The sequence below is a fragment of the Syngnathoides biaculeatus genome, chromosome 12 (assembly GCF_019802595.1).
Source record: "Syngnathoides biaculeatus isolate LvHL_M chromosome 12, ASM1980259v1, whole genome shotgun sequence".
NCBI lineage: Eukaryota > Metazoa > Chordata > Actinopteri > Syngnathiformes > Syngnathidae > Syngnathoides > Syngnathoides biaculeatus.
This window is the reverse complement of record NC_084651.1, coordinates 3237148-3265130: the sequence shown is the minus strand read 5'-3', so window position 1 is coordinate 3265130 and position 27983 is coordinate 3237148. Positions and strand designations below refer to the sequence as shown.

Below are 27983 nucleotides of genomic sequence, written 5' to 3'. Positions count from 1 at the left end.
CAGTGTAGCGCAAAATACTGAGGAGGAGGACTTAATGTCGTCGTCGTCGTTGTTTTGTTTTTACTTATCAGTTGGTGGTAACGGCAGCCTTTACGAGTACCCGATACACTTCTCCTAAAATCCCCAAATGCCAAATTTTAGGGAAGAAGCCGAAGAGTGAGTCATTTTTTTTTTTTTTTTGGGGGGGGGGGGCACCCCTTTTGTACGAGAACAATAAGCCGTACTGCCGCTTTTGGTTCGGGATAAATACTCTCGTCGTCGTCGTCGTCATCACAATCACAAAGTCTCTCCAGCAGTTTTGGAAAATATAGAAATCTTTCGTCATTAAAAGGAATCGTCCAAAAGGTCACTTAAAAGTCCCTCACCTTAAAAAAAGAAGAAGAAAAAGAAAAGGCGTCCTCTAGTCCAGGGGCCCTTGGAAGATGAGTCTGACGAAGCCGCGCTCGCCGCTCAGCTGGCGGGCGCAGAAGGGGCAGGCGGCGTGAAAGGTGTGCGTGCCGTGCGGCAGCGGGATCTGACTCCAGAAGGCCGCCGTCTTCTCCGAGCAGACGTGGCCGCAGGGGCCGAAGGCGTGGGTGGGGGGCGCGGCGTCCACGTAGAAGCCGGCCTCGCAGCCCAGCCACAGGGGCACGTAGGGCCCCTTGGCGCGGCACATGGGGCACTCGCGCTGGCGCCCGTCGCGCTCCTCGCAGCGGTTGCCCCAGTCGTGGTAGCCGTGCACGTGGCCGCAGCGCAGGTACGCCCACGGCTGCTTCTCGTCCGGCGTGTCCTTGCGCCGCATGGAGGGGAAGGCCAGCGTGTTGAAGCCCACGGGGCACTGCGGCCGCGCCGCGTTGATCTCCTGCCGCAGGGCCTCCAGGTGCTTGAGGGTGGGCGTCCGCGACAGCCCCTCGGCCGTGCGCCACAGCAGGGTGGCGCCGCACAGGTCGATCAGGGAGCCGTCCACCAGCTCCTGAGACTCCGCCTCCACCTGCGCCACCGCAAGGCAGATGCGTTTTTATTCCCGCCGTGACATCGAGTACGTCAGTACCCGCCGCAATTTTCCTTCTTGAAAAAATGTATTCATTTTAAAGGCCTGATTTTTTTCAACTGTTGCCAGTTCTTATCCTTCAAATGTTGATAATTCCATTGAGACGTTTTTCAACCTTTGAATTACTTTACGGTTATGTATGCAAAATGTTGTTTTCTGAAGATGTAAATGATACTTTTAGATGGACAGGACTCCCCCCCCCCCTCCCATTTCCATGAAAACTTACACAAGTGTCTTCAAAATAAATGCAGTTATTTCTGAGATATGAACTTTTTTTTTTTTATGAAAGTGGGAACACAAGCAAGTTAATACAAGAGTATAATGGTGATTAATGAGTCGTTTACATTATTTATGCGCTCGTGACCGCAAAGATTGAAGGGCAATACGTGTAAATTGTGTGACTAGAAATGTATTTCAGTGTTCAATCACCATTTTTGTTCTGCCAATAAGGATTACCAGTTTCAGCATACCCGTATAAAACCAAAGTGGCATTAAATGTTATGTTTTTGTGTCTTTACGGTTTTCGATCGTATTTGGCAAAGCGCTAACTGCTAGTGTAATATTGTTGAACGCACACCAGGGGGCAGTGTTGCTTCGAACCTCAACAAGTTCTTAGCATGGCTCGACACGTCACTTCCTATCCCTGATGACTTAATACTAAAGCGGTTTTCACCCACTGACTGGATGGGTTGTTGGCCACCAAAACGAAAGTCGCCATCCGCCATCTTGATACTCCCAAAACAAACATGCCGACCTGTGCGTTAATCGCCAGTTTCGTGGCTGTGAGAAAACATTCCACAGGTAAGTTAGCAAGATTTACTTTGACACTGTTAATTTTTTTTTTGTAAAGGGTTTTTTAATTTTCTGATGATCTTAATTCACTTGAACAAAGTTTTGTTTACAGTTGTTATTGTTCAGTGTTCACTCTCTGCTTCACCTTTTATAGGCCGACGGTTTTTCGCCTAAAAGCGATGTCAATATTTTCCCAAACTTGATCAGTGGATCAGCAAGAAAACACATTTTCTGCGAAATTTTTGCTGAATTTCATAATACAGAACTCTGGAAATTGAATTTGATTTTCAAATGAGAGAAAAGAAGTTGAAATTTTCTGTCTGAAATAGGACGTCGCAGAGACAACGAATGAACAATGCGTTTAGCGAGTCCTTATTTCCAAAAATATATCCAACTGAATGACTTCAAATTTAATGTTTTTATGACAAAAAATGCTTAATTTTTTGCTCTGTTATGACGATAGTGCTTCACAGCGTATTTTGGGAAAAGTTCACGTCACGGAACTCGGGTCTTGGGTAATATGCAAGGTTTCTTGCTAGTCACGGTGTTCTATGCCTTTCCTTTGCACGTCGCCTTTTTTAATCGAATTAAAAATCCTTCATGTTACCAGAACTGAAAAAATGTCAACCTCACACGACCAGTTTTAATTCCACATGCCAAACTTTGAGGAAAAACCCTGCCATAATCCGACCTGTAAACCGTGTCCTCCACTTGTTTTGGGAGGACCGAGATGGCGGCCAACTGGCTTCAACCAATCGAAATACCCCTTGATGTGTGTGCGCTATCCAGTCTTTTCTTTTCTTTTCTTTTCTTTTTTTTTAAGATCAGTGGTTTTTCACCTCCATGACAAAGTTGAAGGGATGCTAATATGCTAGCTAAATGCTAATAGCATTCACTCAGGTTATAAGATTTAGTTTAGGAAGCTTTAGTGTTTTTTTTTTTTTTTTTTTTTTTAAACTTACTCACCATCTTCCCCCGCTGCTGCGCCGAGCGCGTCTCTCGCAGGGTGAAGACGTTGCCGCACACGGAGATCTCGCGCCACACGCCGGGCCTGGAGTCCTGGCTGAAGCCGTGGCGGGGGTGCATCACCAGCACGCCGTTGGTGGTCAGCCCGTCCATCTGCCCGTCGGCCGTCTTCCACTTAGCCGCTTTCTCCTGAACGAAAAACGACAAAGCACGCGTTCCAGCGTCGTTCCCCGGCTTTGGGTTTGCGGACGGCGGCGGTGGCGGCGGCTCCTCACCCCGAGGAAGATGTTCTTGGAGGAGTCGAAGCCGGCCGCAAAAATGCGGGCGGTGTAAGGCGGCGTGCGCTGGCACGTGATGCGGCAGGCGAAGCGCGAAATGGTGCTCTGGACCGTTTGCGTGTCACCGTTGCTCTGGCTGCCCGCCACCGTGTCCGTCACCACGAAGTCGATTGGGCTCTCCGTAGAACGGCCCACCTGGGAAAAACGGACCGGGGACCAGAATGTCACCTTTTGGGGCCAAAAAAAATGTACCGTAATTTCCGGCCTATAAGCCGCGACTTTTCGAACTTTTTGCGTTCACTTGACAGATCTTTACAAAAAGTTGGCCTTCATGACAATCGTTCCGACAAAAAAAGTTCCCATCCGCCCGCCCGCAGCTTGTCTTTAATTCTTTGCTCTCCCGTCGGCCGCCCTGCATCTTAACCTCTGACATCGCGGTGACTATTAAACACGTTTTGGAATTAAACTTGCATGCGCCGCTCTGGCGGAGAAAACGCTTGACCTATTTTTTTTCCCCCCCCTTCTTCTGGGCCACGCAAGCAAGAGAAAGAAAGAAAGAGAAAGAAACCAGAGAGGCCTTCATCTTTGTTTTTGATGTCATTTCTGCTCGTTAAGACGTTTAGCCGGGGCGTATTCGGGTCAAACCAGGAAATGACTAAAAACTGAAAACAACAACGCGGTCAGAATGTCGAGTCAACATTTTACAGTCACTACAGCCCATAATAACCATGAGTGAGACCGGCGGAATATACATGCCAAGGAAGTGACTTTTACCGGTCCGGCTGTGTTAGCGCTGTTAGACCGTGTCTCAGTGATTTTTACCAGCGTTGTTTCAATGTGTGCCTTCTATTTCATCCATCCATCAATTCATTTTCTTAACCGCTTATCCTCACAAGGGTCGCGGGGAGTGCTGGAGCCTATCCCAGCTGTCAACGGGGAGGAGACTGGGTACAGCCTGAAGTGGTCGCCACCCAATCGCAGGGCACGTGGAGACAGACAACAGTCGAACTCACAATCACACCCAGGGGCAGTTTAGAGGCTCCGATTAATGTTGCATGTTTTCGGGATGTGGGGGGAACCTGGCGTGCCTGGAGAAAACCCAGGCAGGCACGGGGAGAACACGCAAACTCCACACGGGGGGGGCGGGATCGAACCCGGGTCTTCAGAACTGTAAGCCCAACACTTTAGCAGCTGATCCACCGTGCCCGCTGTGGCGTATGAATGTACCAAATGATATTTGCTTTACAAATGTACTGCATGAGGTTTATAACCAGGCCGGAATTACGGTAGGTCGACCATAGCTAGGTCTAATAATAATAAAAAAAACTCCTCTGGTGCCGTTTTGTGGCAATTACAGGATAGTACACATCTTTTCGCATGGGTCTTAATTATGGATTTTCACCGGTGTGCGTGTGTGCGGTACCTGGAACATGTCTACATTGCTGTCCTGCGTGTACTCCACCACCACCGTCTGGGCTCTGGACAGCGTGTACGAGATGCTGTGCTGGTCTTTGTTGCTGATGGCCTGAAAGGGGGCGGAAGACAACACGCGTTGAAGACCTCGTCCACAAACAAGCAGCGAGGGTCCCAAGACAAAAGGGAGGTGGAGAGAGTTCACGTCGTCACTCTCCGGCGTCGACAGTGAAGCCAAAAGATCTCGGGACCACCCGCAACACGAAGGCCCTTCCAGACAAGTGAGGTGACCTCAAACGCTGGCTTCTCGTGCCGGTTCAGCAATCGCATGCTGGGGAAAACGCCGCAATTGCTCCAGATGAGCCGTTTACGAGACTTTGGGATCTTCTTAACATTTCCCAGTGTTCCGCTATCGTCTCACCTTAAGTAAACTTGCACTCGGCCTCGGACACACACGGACGTACTCGGCGGCGGGGGGGGGGCAAAGCTTATAAAAACCGTCTTGCACGGCCCGTTTCGTTGGATTTAGAATGTTTTACCCACAGGAATGACTGGAAATAAGTAACCTGTCGGCATGGTTACACTAATTCACTGGCGACTGATGTCTTGACTTGCACGTTTTTAGAAATACAACAAAAAAAAAAAAAAGGATTTCTGAACTGAAATGGTGAAGCAAACATGTAGACAGACAATAGAAATACTTAAAGGGTTCAATTTTGATGAGCAAATGAGGAATATTACTGCAGCTTACAGAGTCAGCTGTGAAACTATTCGTTTTTTGTCTATGTGTTTGGGTGAAAATAGCCCCCAAGTGGCCAAGGTCAACATTACAAAATGTGGCTGAACACTTAAAATCAACACGAAAACATCTTCGCTCGTCCTTTCAATCAATCTTAAAAGAGAAAAATGAAGTTAAATGCAGTTAGCATTAAACCATCCATTTTCCAAGGCGCTTATCCTCACGAGGGATGCAGGAGCGCTGGAGCTGATCACAGCTCACTTTCTTATTCTAAATTTTTAAAGATTTTTTTTTTTAACATATGGAAAAAGAATCTAATCCCCCGTTAATATTAAGACAAAAACGCATATCGTTTTTGAAGAGAATTTCTTTTCAAGAGTGAATATTTCAAATTACTTTAAAAAAATGTTGGAATAAGTTAACCACCGTAAACGTGAAGACAGAACAAGCTTATTTAACTTTTGAAAGACATTTTGCACGTGAAAAAAGAAAAACAGAAGAGTTTTTGTGATGTTAACGGATGTATTTGTCCCAAATGATACGAGTATACTTGTGTACACAGTTTTTTTTTGTGTAGTATCATACTGAGATTTGTTTCTAATACCTCGAGCCGCTCACGTGACAAAAATCATAGGAACAGCACCCGGTCCGACGCGGGTGCGGGCGTACGCCACGAGAAACCGCAACCACGAAAAGGTTGCGCAAAAGACGATCGCGTGTCACCTTGGCGGCCTGCGGAGAGCAGGCGACGTGAACCGTGCTGGGTTTGACTCCGTTGGCTTTCGGTCGTCTGCAGAGCGCGAAGCGGCTTTTGCGTCGGCCTCGGTCGCCGTTGGGCAAAGAGCCATTGTACCTGCACGTACACAAACAACAACACAATGGGACATTATGTTAGCTTGATCGTAAATGCAGAGAGAGAGAGAGGAAAAAAGAAAGTGCTTCCGTTCCTTCCTTGTGAGTCACGTGCGTACGCTTATCTTTTCTGCACTCAGCCGATAGAATGCGACACAAACAGCAGTTTTAACGTCACAAAACTTGGACAAAAACAATCAATAATAATGACATATTTGATTGCATGTTCCTCTTCCATCCATCCATCCATCCTCTTCGCCGCTTATCCTCACGAGGGTCGCGGGGAGCGCTGTAGCCTATCCAAGCTGTCAACGGGCAGGAGGCGGGGTACACCCTAAACTGGTTGCCAGCCAATCACAGGGCACATAGATACAGACAACCAATCACACTCAGTCTTAAATTGTGTCTCTTGTATTTCAAACAACAAATGCAAATATCAGCAGCCCCAACAATACAGGTAATTTATCCATTTTCTTAGCCGCTTGTCCTCACAAGAGTTGCGTTGGGAGCCTATCCCAGCTGTCACCGGCAAGGCAGCGCACACCCTGAACTGGTTGCCAGTCAATCACCGGGCACATAGAGACAGACAACCAATCACATTCGGAATCACACCCAGGGGGAATTTAGAGTGTCCAATTTATGTTGGATGTTTTTGGGATGTGGGAGGAAACCAGAGAACCCACACAGGACTCAAACCCCAGTCCTCAGAGCTGTGAGGCCAACGCTTTACCAGCTGATCCACCGTGCTGCCTTTTTCCACATTCAACGAATTAAATTATGGGTCATCCATCTACTGAAATAGCAATACTCCCAATGCAAGACCTTTAGACTCAAATAATCAATATAAAAATGAAAAATGTTTGGTACCCTTCACAATAATCATTAACAGGAAGACAGTGGAAAGAAAACTATTCAGATTGTTGTGTAAATGGCGATTTTTTTTTTTTTTTCTTGATACTGGGTTAGTTTGCAATGTCACGTAATGGCAGCGCTGAAACGGCGTCATGTGTGGAGCTCGACAAACAGCCAAGAAGTGCTTCGTGATTCGGGTGGAGGGTAATTATTATTTTTAAAAACTGTTTAGTACAGATTTTCACCAACAGGCGGTGGGTTCTGAAACGCCCCCCCCACAAACGGTAACGCAGGGTTAGGGTTATTCGTGGCGAATCCACGTCAACAGCGAAGCGTTTGGCATTTTGCGTCCAAAACGTCCACCGGAGGAAGTCAAAACGCTGACTTTCCTCGAACAAGCCACCCGCTGCGTCCACCGAGCCGCACGTAGGTGTGCCTATAATGAAAGCGGCCTTTTGTTATTTGCCATTTTTTTTCCCCTCGCCTTTACATCATCTAAAGAACCGCACACTCAGGGGGAAAGAAAAAAAAAAAAAAAACTTTTGAAGCATGTGCGCTCAAATGACTGGATCCTCCCTTTAAACAGCTTCTCTGAGGTTTCTTTTGACTCAAGTCCACGAGCTCAGCTGGAAGTGGGGGAAAAACCTTCGCCGCACCCTCGTCCGCGTCATCGCCAGCACGCAACGCGCACCTCCGTGCGTGCCAACAGCTACACGCCGCGCTTCCTTTACGTCCGCTAGCCTCCTCATCCCGGCGTTGCAAACGTCCTACGTTGCAACATGTATGTTATTTAACAACACGCATGTCCACGTCGATTGGTTGGTCTCACGGCTGACTCAAGCGTTGCCCGTCGAGACCCGTGTTGTCGCGCCGATGACCGTGGAAATTTTCCTCTACGGAAAAAGCAGTAAAAGGCGGCTGGCTGCTCTTCTTTAACCTCTCAAAGCTTTTCCACTTTGCTTTGCTGTTTTTTTTTTTTTTAAAACCACCAAATGCTTTTTTTGGTTCTAGGTCAGGCGGACGTTTTTAAAAGGGTCGTCACAGTCACAGTTTCGTGTGCTACAGAAAGAAAAAAATCAGAATTAAAGACACGGAGACGATTGGACCCAAAATTTCAGATGCAGGCTTTCAAAGAAACTTTTGGGTTTTTTTCCCCAGCTAGGATTCAGGTTGTCTAGGTTACGCTGTGAGCGACAGGGTGTGAGTTGTGGCTTACAGCAGCTTCAAATTTTGTATTTGCGTGTCTGACTTTTTGTCCCATTTAGTAAATTACTGAAAGTACAGCATCGTAACAGTAATTTAAGGACTATTGAGCGCACATTTTTAAAAGAAAAAGCATTTTGTACATACACAAGCCACACCTGATTAAAAGGCGCATGTGCAGATATTTACAAAGACGGTAAACAGAAAGAGTTTTCAAAGTTTTAATAATATCCCTTAGCTTTTCTTTCCAAAGAGTGGCTGTGACGCGGCTGTAACACAGCAGCAACACGCTAGCACAGCGCTAACAGGGCCGGTTAAAGAAAAATACCAGTAAAAATCACTGTGACGCGACAGTAATACACAGCAGCAACCAGCTAGCACAGCGGTAACAGGGCCAGTTAAAAAAAACGTAAAGGTAAAAATCATTGAGATATGGCAGTGATACAGCAGGAACACACTAGCACAGCGCCAACGCTAGCACAGCGCTAACAGGGCCGGTTTAAAAAAAAAAAAAAAAAAACATACCAGTAAAAATCACTGACATGCGGCAGTAACTCAGCAGCAACACGCAAGCACAGCGCTAACAGGGCTAGTAAAAAAAAAAAAAAAAAAACATTCCGGTAAAAGTCACTTTCTCGGCACATATATTCCACAGGTCTCACTGTTATCTTTACTGCTCGAGTACCCCATTGTGGTCATTAGAAAAAATGCACAAATTAGCCGCAGGGCTGAAAGCGTGTGAAAAAAGTCGCAGCTAATAGTCCTGAAATTACGGTATTTACAGTTCCTAAATTTCTCATTTCCTTTCCACCGATCTTTTTGTGACTAGTATATTTGATTCACTTACACGTTGTGCTTTAGTACACTCATTCGCCGATTGGACCACTGTCGTACATTTCTGTGGGAACGTTATTGGGATATGTAAAGAGGTCAACTGCACAAGTCTGCTACCCGCATGGAGATAAAACAAGCATGCACTTAACATCAAGTCTAAAACGAGAACCACATGAACACACCAAGAAGGGAAGTGTTGACGTGCGCGGCGTCAAAAATAAGTGTGGCGTCTGGGGACCGCGCTGTGCTACATATGTGTGACTTTATATTAGCATAGTAATTGCATCTACACTTTCATGTATATGCTAATGTCGTCTCCCCCCCCCCTTTCTCCTCCCCCTGCGTTCTTGCACTCTTTCAAAACAGAGTTCACACAATCAGGTAGAGAAAAGATTATCATATTTATCGTTCTTTTTCGGGCCAGAGTCCCAAAAAAAAAGACATCGGGAAGCCTACCAATTGAGTTCTGAAGTGGCTATTTGACCGTCATTTCCATTTTACGGTCATCTTCAAGGGATGCTGGAATACGAACGCGTCCTTGGAAATTTGCCCGTTTGCTACCAAATTTGCGCCACCGATACGAGACAGATGAAAAAAAATCAGTTTTTGTCATAACATGTAGCACGGTAGGCGTTTTTGATGATTCGCCCAAAAATAAATAATCGCCACCAGAAGCAATATACCTTAAGGCATACACAATACAGTGATCATCCATCCATCCATTGTCTTAGCCGCTTATCCTCACGAGGGTCGCGGAAGTGCCGGAGCCTATCCCAGCTGTCAACGGGCAGGAGGCGGGGCACACCCTGAACTGGTTGCCAGCCAATCGCAGGGCACACGGAGACAGACAACAGTCGCACTCATAATCACACCTACGGGCAATTTAGAGAATCCAACGAATGTTGCATATTTTAGGGATGTGGGAGGAAACCGGAGTCCCCACACGGAGAAAACCCATGCAGGCACGGGGAGAACATGCAAACTCCACGGAGGCGGGTCCAGGGTTGAACCCGGTACCTCAGAACTGTGAGGCCAACACTTTCCAGCTGCACCACCTCAGTATGCTAATCAGATCAACCAAATAACTAAAAAAAAAAATCCCTGCAAAAAAAATCTGTCTTGAAGCGATTATTTTCCCACACATTCAGGGTCACAGAGACTACTGTACAGTGTAGATAGAATGTGGCTTTGAAACATTAAAAACTAACTAGACCATAACCGCCGCTTAACTGAAAAGAATTTGGGGTTTTCACCAGGGCATATGGACGCAGTATGGCACGGCAACATTTAATAAGTTGCAATAAAACACACAAAAATCTTGTAATACGTCTTTATAGCCTGTATGCACACTTTTAAAGCTTTCCATACGGGGACGTTGTTAACCTTCGACTTCACAGCTATTGTTTGGATCCCGTTTGCGAGCACCACGGCTCCCCGCGGGGAACGCGGGCTCGAACCGGCCGCCGAGCTCGGCGCCGTCCCCGTCGGGTGACCCTGCCCCCCTGTCGCCATGGCGACGGTTCTTGCCATGGTTACGCCTCCCCAAACACCGAGCGTGGTTACTCGGGAACGTTTTTCAACCCCGCTGGACGTGTTCTCGGCCAAACAAACGAAAACAAGAAACGCTTCCTGACACGCCGTCGTCTGGGCGGCTTCACTCCGAGGCTCCCGAAAGACGAGTTCCATCTGCGCCGACTTCCTGTGCAGCGTAGAAACAAACAGCCGCTAATGACAATGGCTGCTGCCTTTTCTCCTCTTTGGACCGCAACATGTTGTCACATGGTTGAAACAACTCAGCGTTCAATTATGTCAGGGACGTTTAGGAATATGCCTGACTAGCCCCGAACGGTGATGCATTACACCACTAATATTATCCAATAATTGTAAATGTGATATGATAGAAGTGTGTAAAAAAAAAAAAAAAAAGTTATCCAAGGGCTTTTTTTGGGTTCAAAGAGCCAATACAGCAAATACATTTTTCCGAGGAACCGTCATGATCAAGCACCACGTTGACGCCTAAATGCCATTTGAATTGAAAAGTTGCCCATTTTTTGGGGGGGAAAAAAAATTGTTGTGGGAACAAATTCCTGTTATGAAGGGAAAAATAGTTGCAATCTTATGATTTTATTTTACTGTAATTTTTCAAGACATGATGAAAAGAAAAATGCTAATTTTGCACAATAAAGCTAGTAATAAGTTATGTATGTGTCCAACAATTAATTGCATAATTATACCTAAAAATGTGTCATTCCCAAAAATATGTAACTTTATGTTAAGCATGTGTCCAACAATTAATTGCTTTATTACACCTAATAATATGTGTCATTCCCAAAAATATGTAACTTTAAGTTATGCATGTGTCCAACAATTAATTGCATTACTACACCTAAAAATATGTGCAATTCCCAAAACAAAAAAAATCACTTTATTCTTCAGATAATACAACTTGTGTTCCTGTTGTTTATGTTATGATACATCAGTCATATCTGAGCTTTTAATTGGGCCAAAGATAAGGTCGGGGATAGTCATTCATTTTATTGCCGTGCTTTTCAAAACCTTTTGAAAGCAGATTTAAAAAAAAAAAAAAAAGTGCTTGCAAATGTGTGCACACCCTCTTATAACTAACTGGGGATAAACCCACTAGTATCAAACACGTGACAAAACAGAAGTCACCTCACAACTGCCGCCTTTTAAAAGCGCTTCTGATCAACCACAAATAAAATTCGACCGCTCCAGAAGAGTTTTCTCGATTCCTGCGGGACGACTCGCAGACCCCCGGAGGTCCGGGTAAACCGAATTTCACCGTAGCGCGTTTATGTCAACGGGCGCTGCTTACCCGAGCACAATGAGCTCTCCATACTTGACTGGCACTTTGATGGAAGTGGTGCAGATGTTCTCCTGCTCGGGGGAGTACATGGGGCTCGGCTGATGGATGGGCGTCCCGCTGCGCCGCGGTGGGGGGCGGGGTGGGGGAGGGTCGTGGGGGGGATTGTTCGCGAGGCAGACAGGGGGAAGGAGGAAGCGGGACAGGGAGTTGCGTTAAGTGGAACGCCGGGGGTGGGAGAGGAGGAAGAGGAGGAGGAGGACGGGAAAGGGTCAGCTGAGCCTCAGCTCCACCCTCGCATGCTTCGGGCGTCCGTCAGTCTTGGCCTGCAAGGGAAGAAGCGACGTTAGCGAAAAAATGGTCACCCTGAGGCCGGCTTGTTTGGAAGGGGCTCCTCAGAAACGAGAAGTGACGCCCTCCTTCCCCGACGGTGACACAGTGCAGGTGTCCGTGTGGTTTCCTGAGCGGCTCGCCGGGGCGCAAACAAGGTTTTCACAAACCTCCGCCGGGGTCCAATTACATCTTCATACTGTAATTTCGATGGCACCTTGACTTACAAGCTCAATTTGTTCCGTAACCAGGTACAGTACGCCGAACATTTGCGTCAATCTTTCCCCCTCGATATGAATGGAAATGCCATTAATCTCTTCCATAATTCAAAATTTTGAACCGAGTTCACCATTCAAGAAATTAACTAATTCATAGTTGTTGTTTTTTTTTTTTTTGTTGTTTTTTTTGTTCCCAAGGAAAATGTGGAAAAAAGGAAGGCCTCAAAATAGCTCAAATTCAGCCAAAACATACGACTAGAATAAGTCCGCTTTCGTCCCACAATGGGAAAATTCCAAATGATGACTTATGAGACCCCTGCATGCATCCCAAAGCGGAGGGGTGCGACCGAATCTTATTCCAGCGTGTGAACGCTGCAGTTGTCTGGCGCTTGGCAACACCAGTCAACTAAAAACGGATCGATCGCACGTGATGTGGCGGGCGAGGGAGGTGAAGAATCACCCTGGGGTTCAGGGCCGTTTACTTCAAACAATCTTCATCCGCAAAACGCGACATTTTGCCGCATCGCAAGATGAGACACAAAAAACGTCCCCCCCCCCCCCCACAGGAAGTGGAAAGTTTAGTTTGGTTTGGAGTGTGGACTGACTTCCCCTCCCCCGTACAATTTGAATGCAGCTAAAGTGCTGATTTCTTGCCTCCAATGTTTTTTGATGCAATCCATTTTTGTGGTTATTTAAAATTGATTTTCACTTTCACTGTCAAAAGGGATTGCACTTCTAAATCACAAAAAAAGGTGTCTTTTTAATGCAAGAATTGAAAAAAAAAAATCAAATTTTCTGCATTGGTTTATATGATTAGATCAATTTCAAGTTCATTTTTTTTTACCATGAAAATGATTTTTTTTAATTCGTACATCCTTCTATGTAATTCATTTTTTCATTCATTAAAATAGGTGTATTTTTATTTTTTTCCATTTGTTAATACGTTTTAAGTCTATCCCTTAAAAATAGTTGTCACAATTTTCTTCAGTAAAATATTTTAAACCTCAGTCACGTTTATTAGCACTTTTAAATGTACATTTAATATTTTTCTTTTGCCACAGGTCAAACTATTTTCAAATTAATTAGAATGATTTTTTTTTTTTTTCAAAACTACAAAAACAACATTGGACCTTCCAACCTGAAGATTTTTTTAACACTTACTGTATCTGTAAAAGACAACTATTTTTTTTTCAACATAAAATAATTTCTGACTTCAAAACTCCGATGATGACGAGAATCTGCAAAAATAGCGTGGTAATTATACAATTGCGCTTGTGTGCGCACACACCCTTGACCTCCCCGTGACACGCAGCTCGCTGCTTAGTGACACACGCACACACAAACCCACGCACAAACACACACACGCAGCGGGCCAACAAAAGAGAAGGCCGAGAGAAGCGAGGTCGGCTCGCGGATGACGGCCGCAAAAGCCGCTTGACACCCGCCGACGCTTGGCCGACGTGGACGTCGCTCTAGTCTGAGCTTATTATATGTATTTTATTGACTATTTTTAATCTTATCTCCGGAGTGAAAGGGAAACTCGCACGACCCGACAACCGCAAAAATGAGAAATGCAAGGTCAACGAAAACGAAGCCCACTCGCCATCCTTCAATTGTTTATACAACGCAAGGATAAGTACAGACTGCAGTTTGAATAGCATAAAATTGTTCATAATAATGCCAGCACAAATGAGCGTCGGCTAGATTTATGCGCAACTATTTTTGGCAATCCGGCACAGATGCAGCAATATTTACCGACGCGCCCACCCCGAATCTGGTAGCGCAACCCGATCGCACCCACACACCCAAAATAAACAATACTTACTATGAATATTAATAGTGATCAACCCATACAAAAAAAAATAAATAAAAGGAATTGATGCACTGAATTTGAAATGAGGTCAAGCACAGCTGGTAAGGAATTAGTCTCTTGTCCTGCCTAACTTCTTGCCCTTTGCATTTTGGCCTGTTTTACTGCCGCTTAAAGCAAGCACTCGCACTCAGATTCATACCTACCCTATGCACAATTGAGAGTTAGGACAATTTTGACTTCAATGACGCTTACATGTGCTTTTGAAATGTAGTAGAAAGTCAAACTACATGGGGGGGGGGGGCACCCACAAGAACAGGAAGAAAATGCAAACTCCACACACGAGGGCCGCGGCCCGGGATTCGAACACGCGACCTCAGAACCGTGAAGCGGATGTGCTCACCACTCGTACAATGTTCCGGTATATTCATTAATTAAAAAAAGAAAAATTCTCTCATCAAATAACCCGTTGATTTTCATGAATGAAACTACCATAATTATATAATAGTATATAATAATATATACTTCTACCTAAGCATATATTGTGATGTACTTTTGCCCCCTGTTTTTACCCGATTTAAACAATTTTCATATTTTCACCTTCCAAATGGAATGGAATACCAGTGCAAATCCTATGTGAACTAATGCTAACTTCCTTAGCATATTTTAGCATGGAGTTTAGCTTCCCTGTTGAAAGTATGTATATCATTCTAACTCCCGTAATTCCCGGCCTACAGAGCACACCTGGTTATAAGCCTCACCCACTACATTTGTAAAGGAAATACCATTTGGTACATACATACACCACAGCCGTGTAAAAGCCGCAAGTGCCCACATTGAAACACCACACACAGAGAGTTTAACGCTAGCGCCGCTGCGCTAATGCTAACTGTAGCGCTAACGCTAGTGCTGACTGAGGTTAAAAAAAACATACTGGTAAAAATCACTAAGACACGGCAGTAACACACTAGCGCAGCGCTAACAGGGCCAGACCGGTAATAGTTACTTCCTCGGCACGTATACTCTTACCTTTTCCGCTCAAGTGCCCCCTTATGGCAGTTAGAAAAAAAATGCACAAATTAGCCGCATCACCACATAAGGGTTGAAAGTGTGTGAAAAAAGTCGCGGCTTATAGGCCGGAAATTACAGTAAATACACTTTCCGATCAAGATCAATGCTTGTTGAATTTTTTGTTTTAGAAATGTTGTTTTCTATAGTACTATACTATATATAAAAAAAAATGTTTCAGGAAGTCAGACATTCAAACAAGAGAAGTTTAACCCTAGCGCCGCCGTGCTAACAAGGCCAGTTAAAAAAAAAAAAAAACATACTGGTAAAAACAGAAACACAGCGCTAACAGGCCCAGATAAAAATAAAAACGTACCGGTTAAAATCACCGAAACGTGGCAGTAACACGCTAGCGCAGGGCTAACAGGGCCGGACCGGTAAAAGTTACTTCCTCGGCACGTATATTCCACCGGTCTCACTCTTACCTTTTCCGCTCGAGTGCCCCCTTACGACAGTTAGAAAAAAAAATGCACAAATTAGCCGCATCACCGCACAGGCCTCAGGGTTGAAAGCGTGTGAAAAATGTTGCGGCATATAGGCAGAAAATTACGGTAGTGTTGCTTTTTGAATTTTTTGACTTATAAATCTTGTTTTCTATACTACTATACTAGATAAAAATGTTTTTGCAATTCAGAGATTCAAATCCAGCGGATAAAAATATACAAGTGCTTTTACTGATAACATTTAGTCTACTTTGGTGTTTTTTTTAGACGAGATGCGTCGGTACGATTATTTGCAAGATAGCAACAGTGGGTGAACGTGACAAACCAGCTGTAGTCTCTGATCTTTGTCTGATCTTGAAGGTCATTTGCGACGTTCAGCACGTCCTCAAACGCCGAAAAGGCTTTCAGCCATTTTGCGGCTTTTACGATTCCCTTGACGTCCCGATGAGCACCTTTTGCGCGCTTTGACGCGCAACAGCAGCAGGAACTCATGCATGACCTTCACATGTACGATTTTCACGCTTTCATGCAAGAACAAAGAGTCGGCTCGACTGCGCGTGAAAACATGCCCGCTGAGATGTCCCCCCCACACGAGACAGAGGAACACGCGACTCATTGGAGGAAAGAACCTGCACTATAAGTAGGATTGGAATACAGTTAAGTAGTATTGAAACAGATGTCAAGCATGTGGGTCAAAGTTCAATTTAATCAAATTAAGTATGATGATGTCATGAATAATCTCTACCTGGTGAGGCTATTGAGCGGTTTCAACTTGCGTGCTCTGTATAGAACTTGCACTTTCAAAAGAGAGCTGCTTGTACAATCGTTTTGTTTTTTTGTTTATTTTTTTAAACAACAAGGAGCCGCTAAGTGGTACCGGTCAACCGATCCACTTCATTAAATTGGCCTAACAATAACTTCTTTTGTCCGAGCGTGGAATTCCGTGCACCCTCCTTGGCCCGTGTCCTGTTCTGGAAAGCCGCTTAAGTCTTTTAAAGCCTTGAGGAGCCTTCAAGGAAAAGCTACGAGCACGGCTTACCAAATCAAGACGCTTTTTTTTTTTTTTTTGGCGATTAGATTAGGAAATTTATGGTCTGATCATTTGCGCTCAGTGGGGCAAATAAAACAATAGTTCCAGACAGTCGTGTTTCCTTCTTGGCATAATAAGGAAGTGTTGAATTCCTTGACAACGGGATCCAATAATTCCAAGACGACCGAGCGTTTGGGACAAATCCCTCATTGTTGGAGCTCAGGTTTTGTTTTCGTTCAAGAAATTAACTTCGACCGAAAACAAAGCGCACGTGGAGCTAAGCGGGCCGCCTCACTTCTTCCGACGAAGGATGTCAAAATTCTGAACGAAAAAGGGAAACGTCTCGCTAATGGTTTCCAGACACGGCGACAATAAAAGTCTGAGAGGAGACCCGAGGACGGCGGAAAACGGCCACCGTTGCCACGACGCGGGAAATTAATGTAGCGAGAATCACAGCGGCAAGACAGATAAGACTGCTTTTATCAATGCTGGACAGGCGCTGGCGCATCCCGAAATGTGAGCTGCCGTTTGGGGGGGGGGGGATACAGAATAAGAAAGTGCATATGGTGGGCTGCCATCGTGGACTAGTGGAACTCGGATAGGAGCGTTTGTTCAATAAAGCGATTGAAAGAGGACTGGCGGCGGTGTCTATATTTGCCCTCACAACGGGCTCTTAATGGCGGCAGTCGGCTGTATTAAATTAGCTCATTGTTTTGAAGATCGTATACGTCCTACTGTGGTACGTTGGTTAGTTCTGCTTTTTTGGTAGGCAAATTGCACTTTATTTATTTAATTTTTTTTAAGTGTGAAACGATCTTAAACTTTGGACAATCTCGTTTTTGTACCGAGTCACTTTTACACAAAGTGTCGCACGAGTCTGTAGTAACATCAGTCCGTGTGAAAAATGATCACTGCAAAGAGTTAAGGCAGAGATTTTGCTGTGACTGGAGTTCATTTATTTGATGAATTGTTTCAGACCTCGATTTGTCAGCACTACATGACCTCCACCCGACTCTCCGCCATCTGATACTACGTAGTGTCAAAGCTGGGAAACCACTGTCTTGCTTTCAACACCCATTCCGTGTCGATGCCTGTTGCGCAGAACAGCGACGCAAACAACAGATAGTAGTACCAATTTTTACCAGGTTCTGTCTTAAAGCTACTAACATACAGTGTGGGGGTTAGAAGACCACCCGCTAGCTTCTCCTGCACCTATTGCCGGCCGGGTTCTGCGTGAAAAGCACAGGTATACACATACTTTCAAAACTCAAATTAAAAAAATGGGAAGCAACTGATTTAACAGTACGTTTGCAAGTCCCCAGACTTTTGCCCGGGGATGCTGAAACATTCCCAGGAAATGCTCGGAGCCAGATGGGCTAAAGTGATAGCATGCACACAGGAAGTCCCAATTCCCTGCCCACTCCCACACAGGACACACTCCTTTCACATTCAATGCTCGCGAGAGGACCACTCCTATATTTTATATATTTTCTGTTTTTACATACACGCACATGTGCTTTGCAGGTGCGGGACGACAGGCTGAGCGAAACGGTATCTGCGTGTTTTCGGAGCGTTGTTACAAACAAGTCAGGTCAACATTAACTGCTCATTTTCCCAATGAAATGGTTATTGATCGACTGGCGCTTTCAGTGTCGTACCAGTGTTGTTAAAGCCAAAAGGTGATTAGCTTTTGATTGACTTCAACTGCTAAACATCGTTACAGAGTAGTCGGCAGTTCACATCCTATCCGAAATTCATCCAACAGTACTTCACAGGCACTATCTTCATTTCATGTACAATTCCTATCGAAACCTCCGCTAACTAAGCTAAGTCTTACATCCTGTGATGTGACAGTTTTGCTTGATTGCTGTGCGAACGAGACGGACTGAACTTTGTCTATCTCCAAACTCGACTTCACTCCCCTCCCATCGGACTTCACTGACTTTCGAACGAGCGTTGCCACAACAATGCCGGTCGGCTCTAAACAGCCAGGCACGAAATATGCGACGCGGGTCAGGAGGAGGACTCGAACATTAAGAGCAGGGTGTGGAATGCGAACGCGGTTGAAAACACATGTGAGCGCAGGCAAGACCACCGGGTATTGCAGGGCCAAAACCGACCACACCTGTCTAATTGATCTCAGACTTTCTTTCTTTGAAAAGACCCATTTCACTTCAAAAGCATGTGAAATGCATCTGCAGACCGGTTCCCCCACCGCTCCAGTAGATGACGGCACCACCGATGCCACCCACCCCCAACTGAGCTTAAACAAGCAAATACGCAGTCGGAACCTTTGGCGCCAAGTTCCCGCTGAGAATGAAATTGACTCATCAACACGAAGTTGTTGTGCGCAGGCTGCGTGACAAAATGACAGCTCTACTAGGCACCTCCTAGCGAATACAAGATTCCCCAAGTTCACCCTTGACCTTCCTGAAGACTCTGGCAACAGGACTCTGGAGTCCTAGTTGTCTGGCTGCATGTTGCGAGCCAGACTTCAAAGGGCTCATTTGTAACTGGCCCAAAGGAAAAAATAAATCAGTCATGTGCCAGAAATATATATTTTTTTTCAGGAGAAGAGTAGAGGCATTTATTTATTGAAGATAACTTGACGCATAATAACCAGGCAAGGCATCTTTCAGGCCACTATTTGAGGAACCACAATGAAATATTTTACAAATAGTCAAAGTCAGAGGTGCTGAACTGAAGGCACTCGTGGCCACATCTGGCCCGCTACATCATTTCATGTGGCCCGCAAAAGAAAATCATTTGCGTTAGCTAGCATGATTCTTTCAAATTCTTGTTCAAATCGGTACCAAAATTGTAACTTGTCAAATGAGTAATATTTTGTTCCGATTAATACAGGGTTAGAATCCTCCGAATGTCAGCCGGTCCACACGTGCGCAATGACGTCATCGTTCTAAAAAGTTGTTGTGAATTCAGCGAACGATTTCATGGAATCTCTGGAACCGGTTCTCGACAATTTTCACTTCACGATCCGCTTCCCTTAATTGTCGGGTTAATTTATTCCAGCAATGCAATTCCGAAAGTAAAACAAAAAAAAATTATGATGATTCACTCAACACAACAAAATACTGTCCAGGCCAATTCTGAGCTCATTTCCATATTTAACTCTTTTGAAAGTTTCTAATCCAACATTCCATGTTTGTTTGTTTGCTTTTGAGATGGGTTCTGGTTATCACTAAGCTACAATCATAAAAACATATGCATAATAACAAAATAAACTCATAGTTTACGCTATTTGTGTTTTTGAGCCGAACCACGGAAATACACAAAGTTTTCTAATTCCAATTCATTGCGATGCACCTGTAGTTATCCAAGCGGAGGCACGCAGGCGGCCTCGTGCGACGTCCGGCCGGGGGGGAGGTGGCGGCCGGACACGATGACACGTGGAGTGGGAGGTCGGACGTTCCTGTTCCAGCCTCATCAATGATTCAACCCGACCGCATGATAACAAACAGCAACAGGATCCAAAGCAGCAATGCAAGCACACACAAACACTTACCGGAATAAACTCACACGCAGTCTTGCGACATAATAACTCTGTGTATGCGCGTGTGTGCGTGTTTGTTATTGGGGTCAGCGTGTGTCAACATGTCGTGTGTGTCAATAACAATGCCTTCTCCAAGCAGGCTGTAAACTACTCGAAAATGTTCCCTGCCTTCCGACCGCCTCTTTTGGGGTGGGCTTCTCAGACCACTTTTCTCTCAAATCTGAGAGCTCATCTGCAATTTTTTTCTAGCAAATTCTAATTGAACAAGTTTCAGTTTCAAACTTGCAGTCAATCTGTCTGAGGTGTACGACGCGACGTGCCCGAAAATCACCCAAAGGTCGAACGGAGGGATTTCCATTTTAACACCATCGCAGTCGAGAACGTGTCAATTTGGAACATGTAAGGAGGGATTTACTGGACATTCAAGTTACCGTAATTCCCGGCCTAAAGAGCTCACCTGGTTATAAGCCTCACCCAGTACATTAGTAAAGGAAATACCATTTGGTAAATACGTAGGCCGCAGGCATGTAAAAGCCGCAAATGCCCACATTGAAAGAGACTTTCAAACACGAGATCTTTACGAAGAAAGACCGTATACAGAGTATAATGCTAGTGCCGCCACGCTAACGCGAGCACCAGCGCCGTGCTAACAGGGCCGGTTAAAAAAATAATAATGGTAAAAATCACTGAGACACGGCAGTAACACGCTAGGGCAGTGCTAAACAGAGCTGGACCGGTAAAAGTCACTTCCACCGGTCTCACTCAAGTGCCCCCTTGCGGGCATTAGGAAAACATGCACAAATTAGCCGCATCACTGCATAAGCCGCAGGGTTGAAAGCGTGTGAAAAAAGTCGCGGCCTATATGCCGGAAATTACGGTCGTGTTTTTTTAATGTGTGCAGATTCTGTCGTGAACCAAAATATAAATATATAGACTTCTATGGACAAAAAAAGGCAATTTCTATGTAACCGCACATTTTCTGCCCACAATAAAAACAACAAAATCGTGTCATTTATCTTTGTGAACAAGTAACAATGTGCAAGGTGACGCTGGATTTGTTTTGTGCATATTTTGCCCTACGTTGAATTGTAATATCTAAATATGTCCGAATGGCTGTCAAATTTAGAAGCACCACTGCAGATTACAGGAAACGAAGGGTGGAAAAACTCCCCTTTCATTTTTTTTTATTTATTTCTTTAATGTCAAAATCAGGCCACCAAAACGTGCCCACCGTCTGACCCACTTTCGAGACCAGATGTAATCTGCTTCCGTTAACTTTCAGGCTGTTTACCAGACCCCCACAAATACCCGACAGCTGCTACCAATATGCTCTTGTTTTTAATTAAAAAGAACATTAATGAGTGCAGATTCACAAAATGTTTGGTCGTTGGAGCTTCGATCAGGAGAGTTCCGATACGTTTAATCCTATTGCTTTTATAATTAAGAAAAATGATTCATTAAAAATGTATGCATAGGTTTTTTTTTTTTAATATTAGCTAACTGATTAATAGCAGATAATACTATCCAAAATATAAGCACAATGTATAATTTCACCTCATCTACGCACGGTCTAGCCCGTCTGCCGGTTTAATAAATAAATCAATAAAATCTAATGTGGCCCGTCAGCACAAAACGTTTGCCTCTTGGACATCCAAACCAATCAATCAATCACTTTCTGCTTTATTAATGAATTGGCTAATAGCTTGAGGTGTAATGACAACAGCATAACGTGTTCCGTGGTCCGTGACGCCACTGCTAAGCCACATTTTCCCTCATAAACAGCTGACCTGAATCACATCAAAATTTCTATCAGACCGCAAGAATTTGTTCGTTCACGCTGCCCTCGAGTCAACTACAAGCTGTATGCATTATGCTTTAATTATTAGAACATTGATTAAAATCTATAAAGATTTATTCTTCTTGCTAACCCGAGAATGACAACTTTGGGTTTGACGTCAAAACATAAAAATGAGTCAAAACATTCCAATTTCAGCTCACGTTGACGTATTTACATCTGGACCGGACCCACAATTACCGTAATTTCCAGCCTTCAAGCCGCGACTTTTTTCCCACACGCGCTTTCAACCCTGTGGTTTATGCAGTGATGCGCCGCTAGCGTTAGCGTGGCGCTAGCTTTAAACTCTTCTTGTGTAGCAACGCTTATAACCAGGTGAGCTCTGTAGGCCGGGAATTACGGTACTTTTCCCTCTCAAGTGCCAAAAATGGGACTTAAATTGTGTCTCTTCCGCTTATCCTCACAAGCGTCACGGGGAGTGTTTGAGCCTATCCCAGCTGTCACCGGCAAGGCAGGGCACACCCTGAACTGGTCGCCAGTTAATCGCAGAGCACATGGGGACAAACAACCACACTCACAATCACACCTAGGGGCAATTTAGAGTGTCCAATTCATGTTGCATGTTTTTGGGATGTGGGAGGAAACCGGAGTGCCCACCCGGAGAAAACCCACGCAGGCACGGGAAGAACATGCAAGCTCCACACGGGCAGGGGTGGGATTGAACTCAGGTCCTCAGAACTGTGAGGCCAACGCTTTCCAGCTGTGCCACCGCGCAGGTAATTTAATTAGTCCCACCGCTGTGGATTTTATGATTTCATAACCAGGGAGTACCTATAATAGTTGTCATTAAAATCCTCCACTGTCTAACATTATTTTTGATGACTAAAAATAAAACGATTTTGGAAGTTTTCTGTAATTCCAGAAGTATTTTTTTTTAAACTAACATTTATTTTGGGCTTGTTTCAACCGTACGCTGGAATCGGTCCCAATTCCAAAGAGAGCCGACTTGTAACCTGGCTTTTAATGAGCTCAAATTGCGGAATGTATCCCATCATAACTGAAGATTAATGTCACAGCCGCTCTACGGACGGACACGTAAACTGCATTCAACATTCCAGCTCGACCTTCATCCATTCGCTCCGAGACAACAGGAACGGAGCATCCCGCTGAAACTGGGATGGCTTTTGTGCGTGTGCGCAAGTTCAAGCCTCCATTAAGACATCAGAGTATCCGCCTGCTCCCCACTGACACCATCAGCTCGAGTTTCCTTCGCTGAAATCGAGACGCTACCGTCGTACTTTGTCAAACGTCCTCTGCCGAACTGCAGGGCGCGCTGGCAATAAAAGACGCGTGAAATTGCCTTTTTGGGAGCTTTGACACACTCAAAAACTTGACAGAATCAGCCAACAAGTACATCCGAACAAAAAAAGATTCACCTTTCATGGGACTCCCAAAACCTGGATTGTGAGAGAATTTTAACGTGTTGCGACCAGAATCACAATTTACACAAAATCTAGCGCGTGTGATCATCATGACAGGATGAACTCCAAAATGAAGACACAAATAACCAATCAGCCACTAATTTGTTCTCCTGCGGGGGGGATTCACCCGATCATCACAGTGTCGACATTGATTACTTTTATTCCCTTTTCTACGGTTACAATTTGAGCATATAAATCACCTTTTTTGTGGCTTTACCGTCCACAAAAAGTGAAATGATCGCGGTATCCTGTCAAAAATGTAGATCACAACTTTAGCTTGAAGATACGATGGAATTCGTCCATGTTGGGGGACTTCTACGGAAGTAAATTAGTGACACCAGGATTTGAATTTGAAATGTAAAGTGATCACATTTTCAATAATTGCTACAATTCGCTGTCTAAAATTCACTGTCTGTGCCACCAGTCAGGGTTACGTCAGGTCAGAACCGAACACCCAGCCAATCGCAGTTACGCTTTCTTAGTCACGTGACGTCACATACTAAGAAAGCGTAACCGGATTGGCTGGCTGGAATTTTGGACAGCGAATTGGAGCCAGTTGAATTTCAGACAGCGAATGGGCTTTTCTGACCTGTCAATCACTCGTACAATAGTAGCCAATCATATTGTCTTGACCCCTGTGCCACGCCCCTCTCGCCGTATTGTCCCACAAGCAATGCTGGTTGTCAGTAGCGGGCGCTTGGAAAAGTTAACGTTATGAAGAAAATGGTCCTCAGATGCGCTTGGGGAACGTGCAATTCTGATGAAATATATCCTGCTAGGTTACAAGTTAAAAGGGGTGTTTGTTTGAAGGTAAGTGAGGGAGAAGTACCTTCTCAGAGTTTGATTTAACTATTATCAGTGCTTTATACATTGCAGGAGAACAACTTTCACTTTGTTAGCGTATCACTGACCTGCTGAATGAAGTGCGTCATTTTTTATGCCGAAGAGTGGGGTTAGTCATACATAAATGCGCCACGTCATGCAAGAGAAATGTCCATTTGCCTGTTTCTATCACATCAGACTTTTAAGACAGAGCAGTGGGCTCCATTACGAGCCGAGTCAAATGAATACACCCAGTCACTTTTAAAGATAATGATATTACTCGTGATCCTTCCAAGTAAAAAGTACTCACCCTGCTTTACATGCGCAGTACGATTCCACAATTTTTGGATTTCAATATGAAGTTTGTGAGGCGTCAAACTTTTTTTGCACCTATCGCCAACGTTTCGCTGTAACTCTGACATTGCGTCCCGCTCCGTCCAAAATCATAATTCCGTGTACATAACATTGCGTGAAATAGTTGAGACCTCTCTGCAGAACTCTCTTGGACAAGTGTGACACATTTGGCAAAAAAACACATCTGGAATACGCGCTAGAGAATCCAATTCAAACCTGTTCTGTTCAAATCGTCATTTTGGAAGTTTGTGGTACATGGCTAAGGGGGCGGAGCTTAAGATCGCCATTGGAAGGGTCCATTGTAACTATTAAAAATGCGATCGCTTTACATTTCAAATTCAAATCTTGGTGGCACTAATTTACTTCCATTTACATCTTTTTTTACATCTCTTACTGCCAATGTGTGTAACCTTGCAAAAATATACATACATTCCTTCTTATGCTTTAATCGCCGAATCGGGATTCGGATATTTCAAACCCAGTGCAAAACAACGCGAGAGTGACGTATAAATACCGACGACCGCTTACGTGAAATATGAAAGGAAGCACGAAAATGAAGAAAGAAGCTCCTCTGTGGAAAAGAGGACATCTGCCAATGCTGTTTGAAGGTGCCACAAAATTTGCTGTTCCGCTTCTGCCCGCACATTTTCCCATCGTCCTGACTGCTATTTCCCACCGTAGCAGCCCGCAGAATGTCCTGATTCTCCCCTCGCAATAAGCGCCCAGAGGTTTGCGACAGATGGGAAGTTTACTCTTCTGCAAAAAAAAAAAAAAAAAAAAAGGCGACCGGGAAGCGCGCGTGATCCCGATCTGCAGCCAAACTCGCGGTCGCATCTTTTCTAATGGGCCACGCCGGAGGGACGCGGGGATGACGTCGCGATAGCCGACGGGCAAATCATTTGGGTTGCAAAAAAAAAAAACAAAACAAAACAAATCGAGGCACACATTTTACACAGTTTTACTATTCACTGAAGCCAATGTGTTCACATCCTTTTTTGGGGAATGTGGGAGGAAGCCAACGTACCCAGAGAAAAACCCCAAACAAACAAAAATGTACGCCATTTATCAGATGAGTGATTTGACTGAATGGAAAAAAATAGATTGATTGAGAACAGATAATTGACATATCTATCAATTTCTTTTACTCGAGAGTGAGCACCGCCGTCGTGTTCGCTCGAAAATGGCCCCGTGATCTGCCTCGTATACAACAAGCGTTTTCATTGGTCAGGAGGAACACATTCGACCAATCAACAGACGCGTATCTAATCTTCCACCTTGTTCGCCAAAGTCGGACCGGAATTGAACGAGTGTGGATTCTGGCACGGGTTACGGTCAGAATATATGTATATATTTTTTTAAATCAATGCAATTTAAAACAACGGAATTCCACTTACAAACGGAAAATATATGCATATTTTTTTTAATCAATGCGATTTAAAAAGACGGAATTCCACCTGGAAACGGAAAAAAAAAAAAGAAAAAAAAAAAAATCACACGTCTTATTTATTGAAGATTCTGATATTAGGTATGAATGTCAGTGTTTGTCCATAGGTGCCCTGCGATCAACGCTGCGGGATGAACCCCGCGCATCTCCTCCATGGAGCTCGTCACAAAAGCACAAGGAATACGTTCATCGCACCACGTCAATTCCAAACCATTTAATGACCTTCTACTGCAAACGTCAACTATACTAAAGGTGCAACACTTCATCGATTAATCAACTAATATTCATTAATCAAACTGATCGGCTACTAGTTTGAACTTGTTCAACTTACAATTTGTAAAAAAAAAAACCAAAACGCTAATTATCTTCAGATTTTTGTCGTCCTCCATGAAAACAGATTAATTATCAAAATGACACACTTGCAAACGTCAATTTTTTACTTTGGAACACAACAAGCAACATTTTCCCCTATTTCCCGACATGACCAAAACCAGAAACTGAACAGCGATTCCTGCACGGGACGACCAGAAACTGGACTCAAACCCACCACCTCAGAACTGTGATCTGGATGATTTTTTTTTTTTTTCACCTGATTTTTTTTAAATCATTTTTTATTTCTACCTGTCCTTAGGTGTAGACTATTCCGAGACTACTTTTGCCACCCCACCCCTGCAATGCAAACAAGATTGACAGCCCATGCATTAGTAATCTTTTGAGGGATCATTTTCTTTTTCTTTTTTTAAACAGCAGACACACACACGCATTGCTTTTGCTGCTTGTTGTTTTCCATATCAGGTCATGTTGTCGCCAGTGCACCATGCACACTGGAAAGGCGAGGAAAAGTAGTGGGAATAAAGAAAGGAAGGAATAGATTTAATTTACTAGTATTGGGAGCACAAAATGAGCACAAAGAAACACCCCCCCCCCCCACACACACACACACACACACATACATACACATACATATTCATAAGAGTCATAACTCACAGTTGGGACCACCACTATAAACAAGCTAGCCCTTTCTCCTTCGGGCAGTGTAACGAATGTTTAGCGGGCTCGAAAAGAGCCTAAACCGGCTTACATGCGCTAAATCGAGTGCGGGGAGGGTGTGAAGGACTCACCGTGGGTTCAATGACGGCTTTATTCTCAGCGACGACGGCGCCGCTAGCTGACTGTCTGCCGCCGGGCTGAGCTCCGGCACCGCCGCCGCCGCCGCCAATTTAGCAAGCTAGCTCACCGGCACGTGAAGAAGAACAAGAAGAAAGAGAAGAAGAAAGGGGGTAAAAATGTCATAATTGTCGCGTCACTAATAAAGCTGGGGAGAGGGAAAAAAAATCTCCAGGTGGAGCTTGGAGGTGGTTCGGTTAGGAGGAAAAAGATGCAGTTGCGTGTGAGTGGAGGCTCGGGTTTGAATGACAGGCTCTCCTTTGTTGTGAACCTCGCAACGTAAATACACACTGACCCCACATCCACGCATCATCCACGCATCCCCGGGGCGGGAGGCAGCCAACGAACCGGAGTGGGCGGGGACGAGCGGCGTCGTGCCTCACGGGAAATGGAGTTCTCACACTCTTATTGTGTCACAGCTATGTGGAGAAACCTAGATAGGATTGCTCGCTGATTAGCAGCCTGCCTAAGCAACGTGTCTATTTAACAGCCAAATTGGTAGGGGCAATGTTACCGTCAAAAGATATGTACAGTGCGTGGGGATTAAATCATAACATCCTCTTTTTCTTCCTAACAATATTTATGCTATTTACCTTTTTTTGTTAACGTCAAAGAATGTGCTAGTTTTTTGAATCAATTGAAAAAAGAGCTACAACATTCACTGTAATTCCAAGTTCCCTTCTTATAATTTCACTGCGTTTTACGCAAGCGTATGCATGGAAATATG

The 27983-nt window shown here is 44.6% G+C and overlaps 1 protein-coding gene across 2 annotated transcripts; it reads right to left on the bottom strand.

Annotated features, from left to right (window-relative positions):
• Window positions 1-42: 42 nt before the first annotated feature.
• Window positions 43-27628, bottom strand: peli1b (pellino E3 ubiquitin protein ligase 1b). Of its 2 annotated transcripts, none has more exons than XM_061838147.1 (7): window positions 27552-27628; window positions 11796-12109; window positions 5942-6071; window positions 4490-4591; window positions 3064-3261; window positions 2789-2977; window positions 43-970 (listed from the first exon to the last, which is right to left on the bottom strand). In XM_061838147.1, exons 2-7 carry the CDS (start codon window positions 11873-11875, stop codon window positions 401-403), a joined length of 1269 nt encoding a protein of 422 aa, XP_061694131.1. In that variant the 5' UTR covers window positions 11876-12109; window positions 27552-27628; the 3' UTR covers window positions 43-400. The 2 variants fall into 2 exon arrangements, with proteins under 2 accessions (XP_061694131.1, XP_061694130.1); XM_061838146.1 differs by having other exon boundaries at window positions 27211-27622.
• Between the last annotated feature and the right edge of the window lie 355 nt (window positions 27629-27983).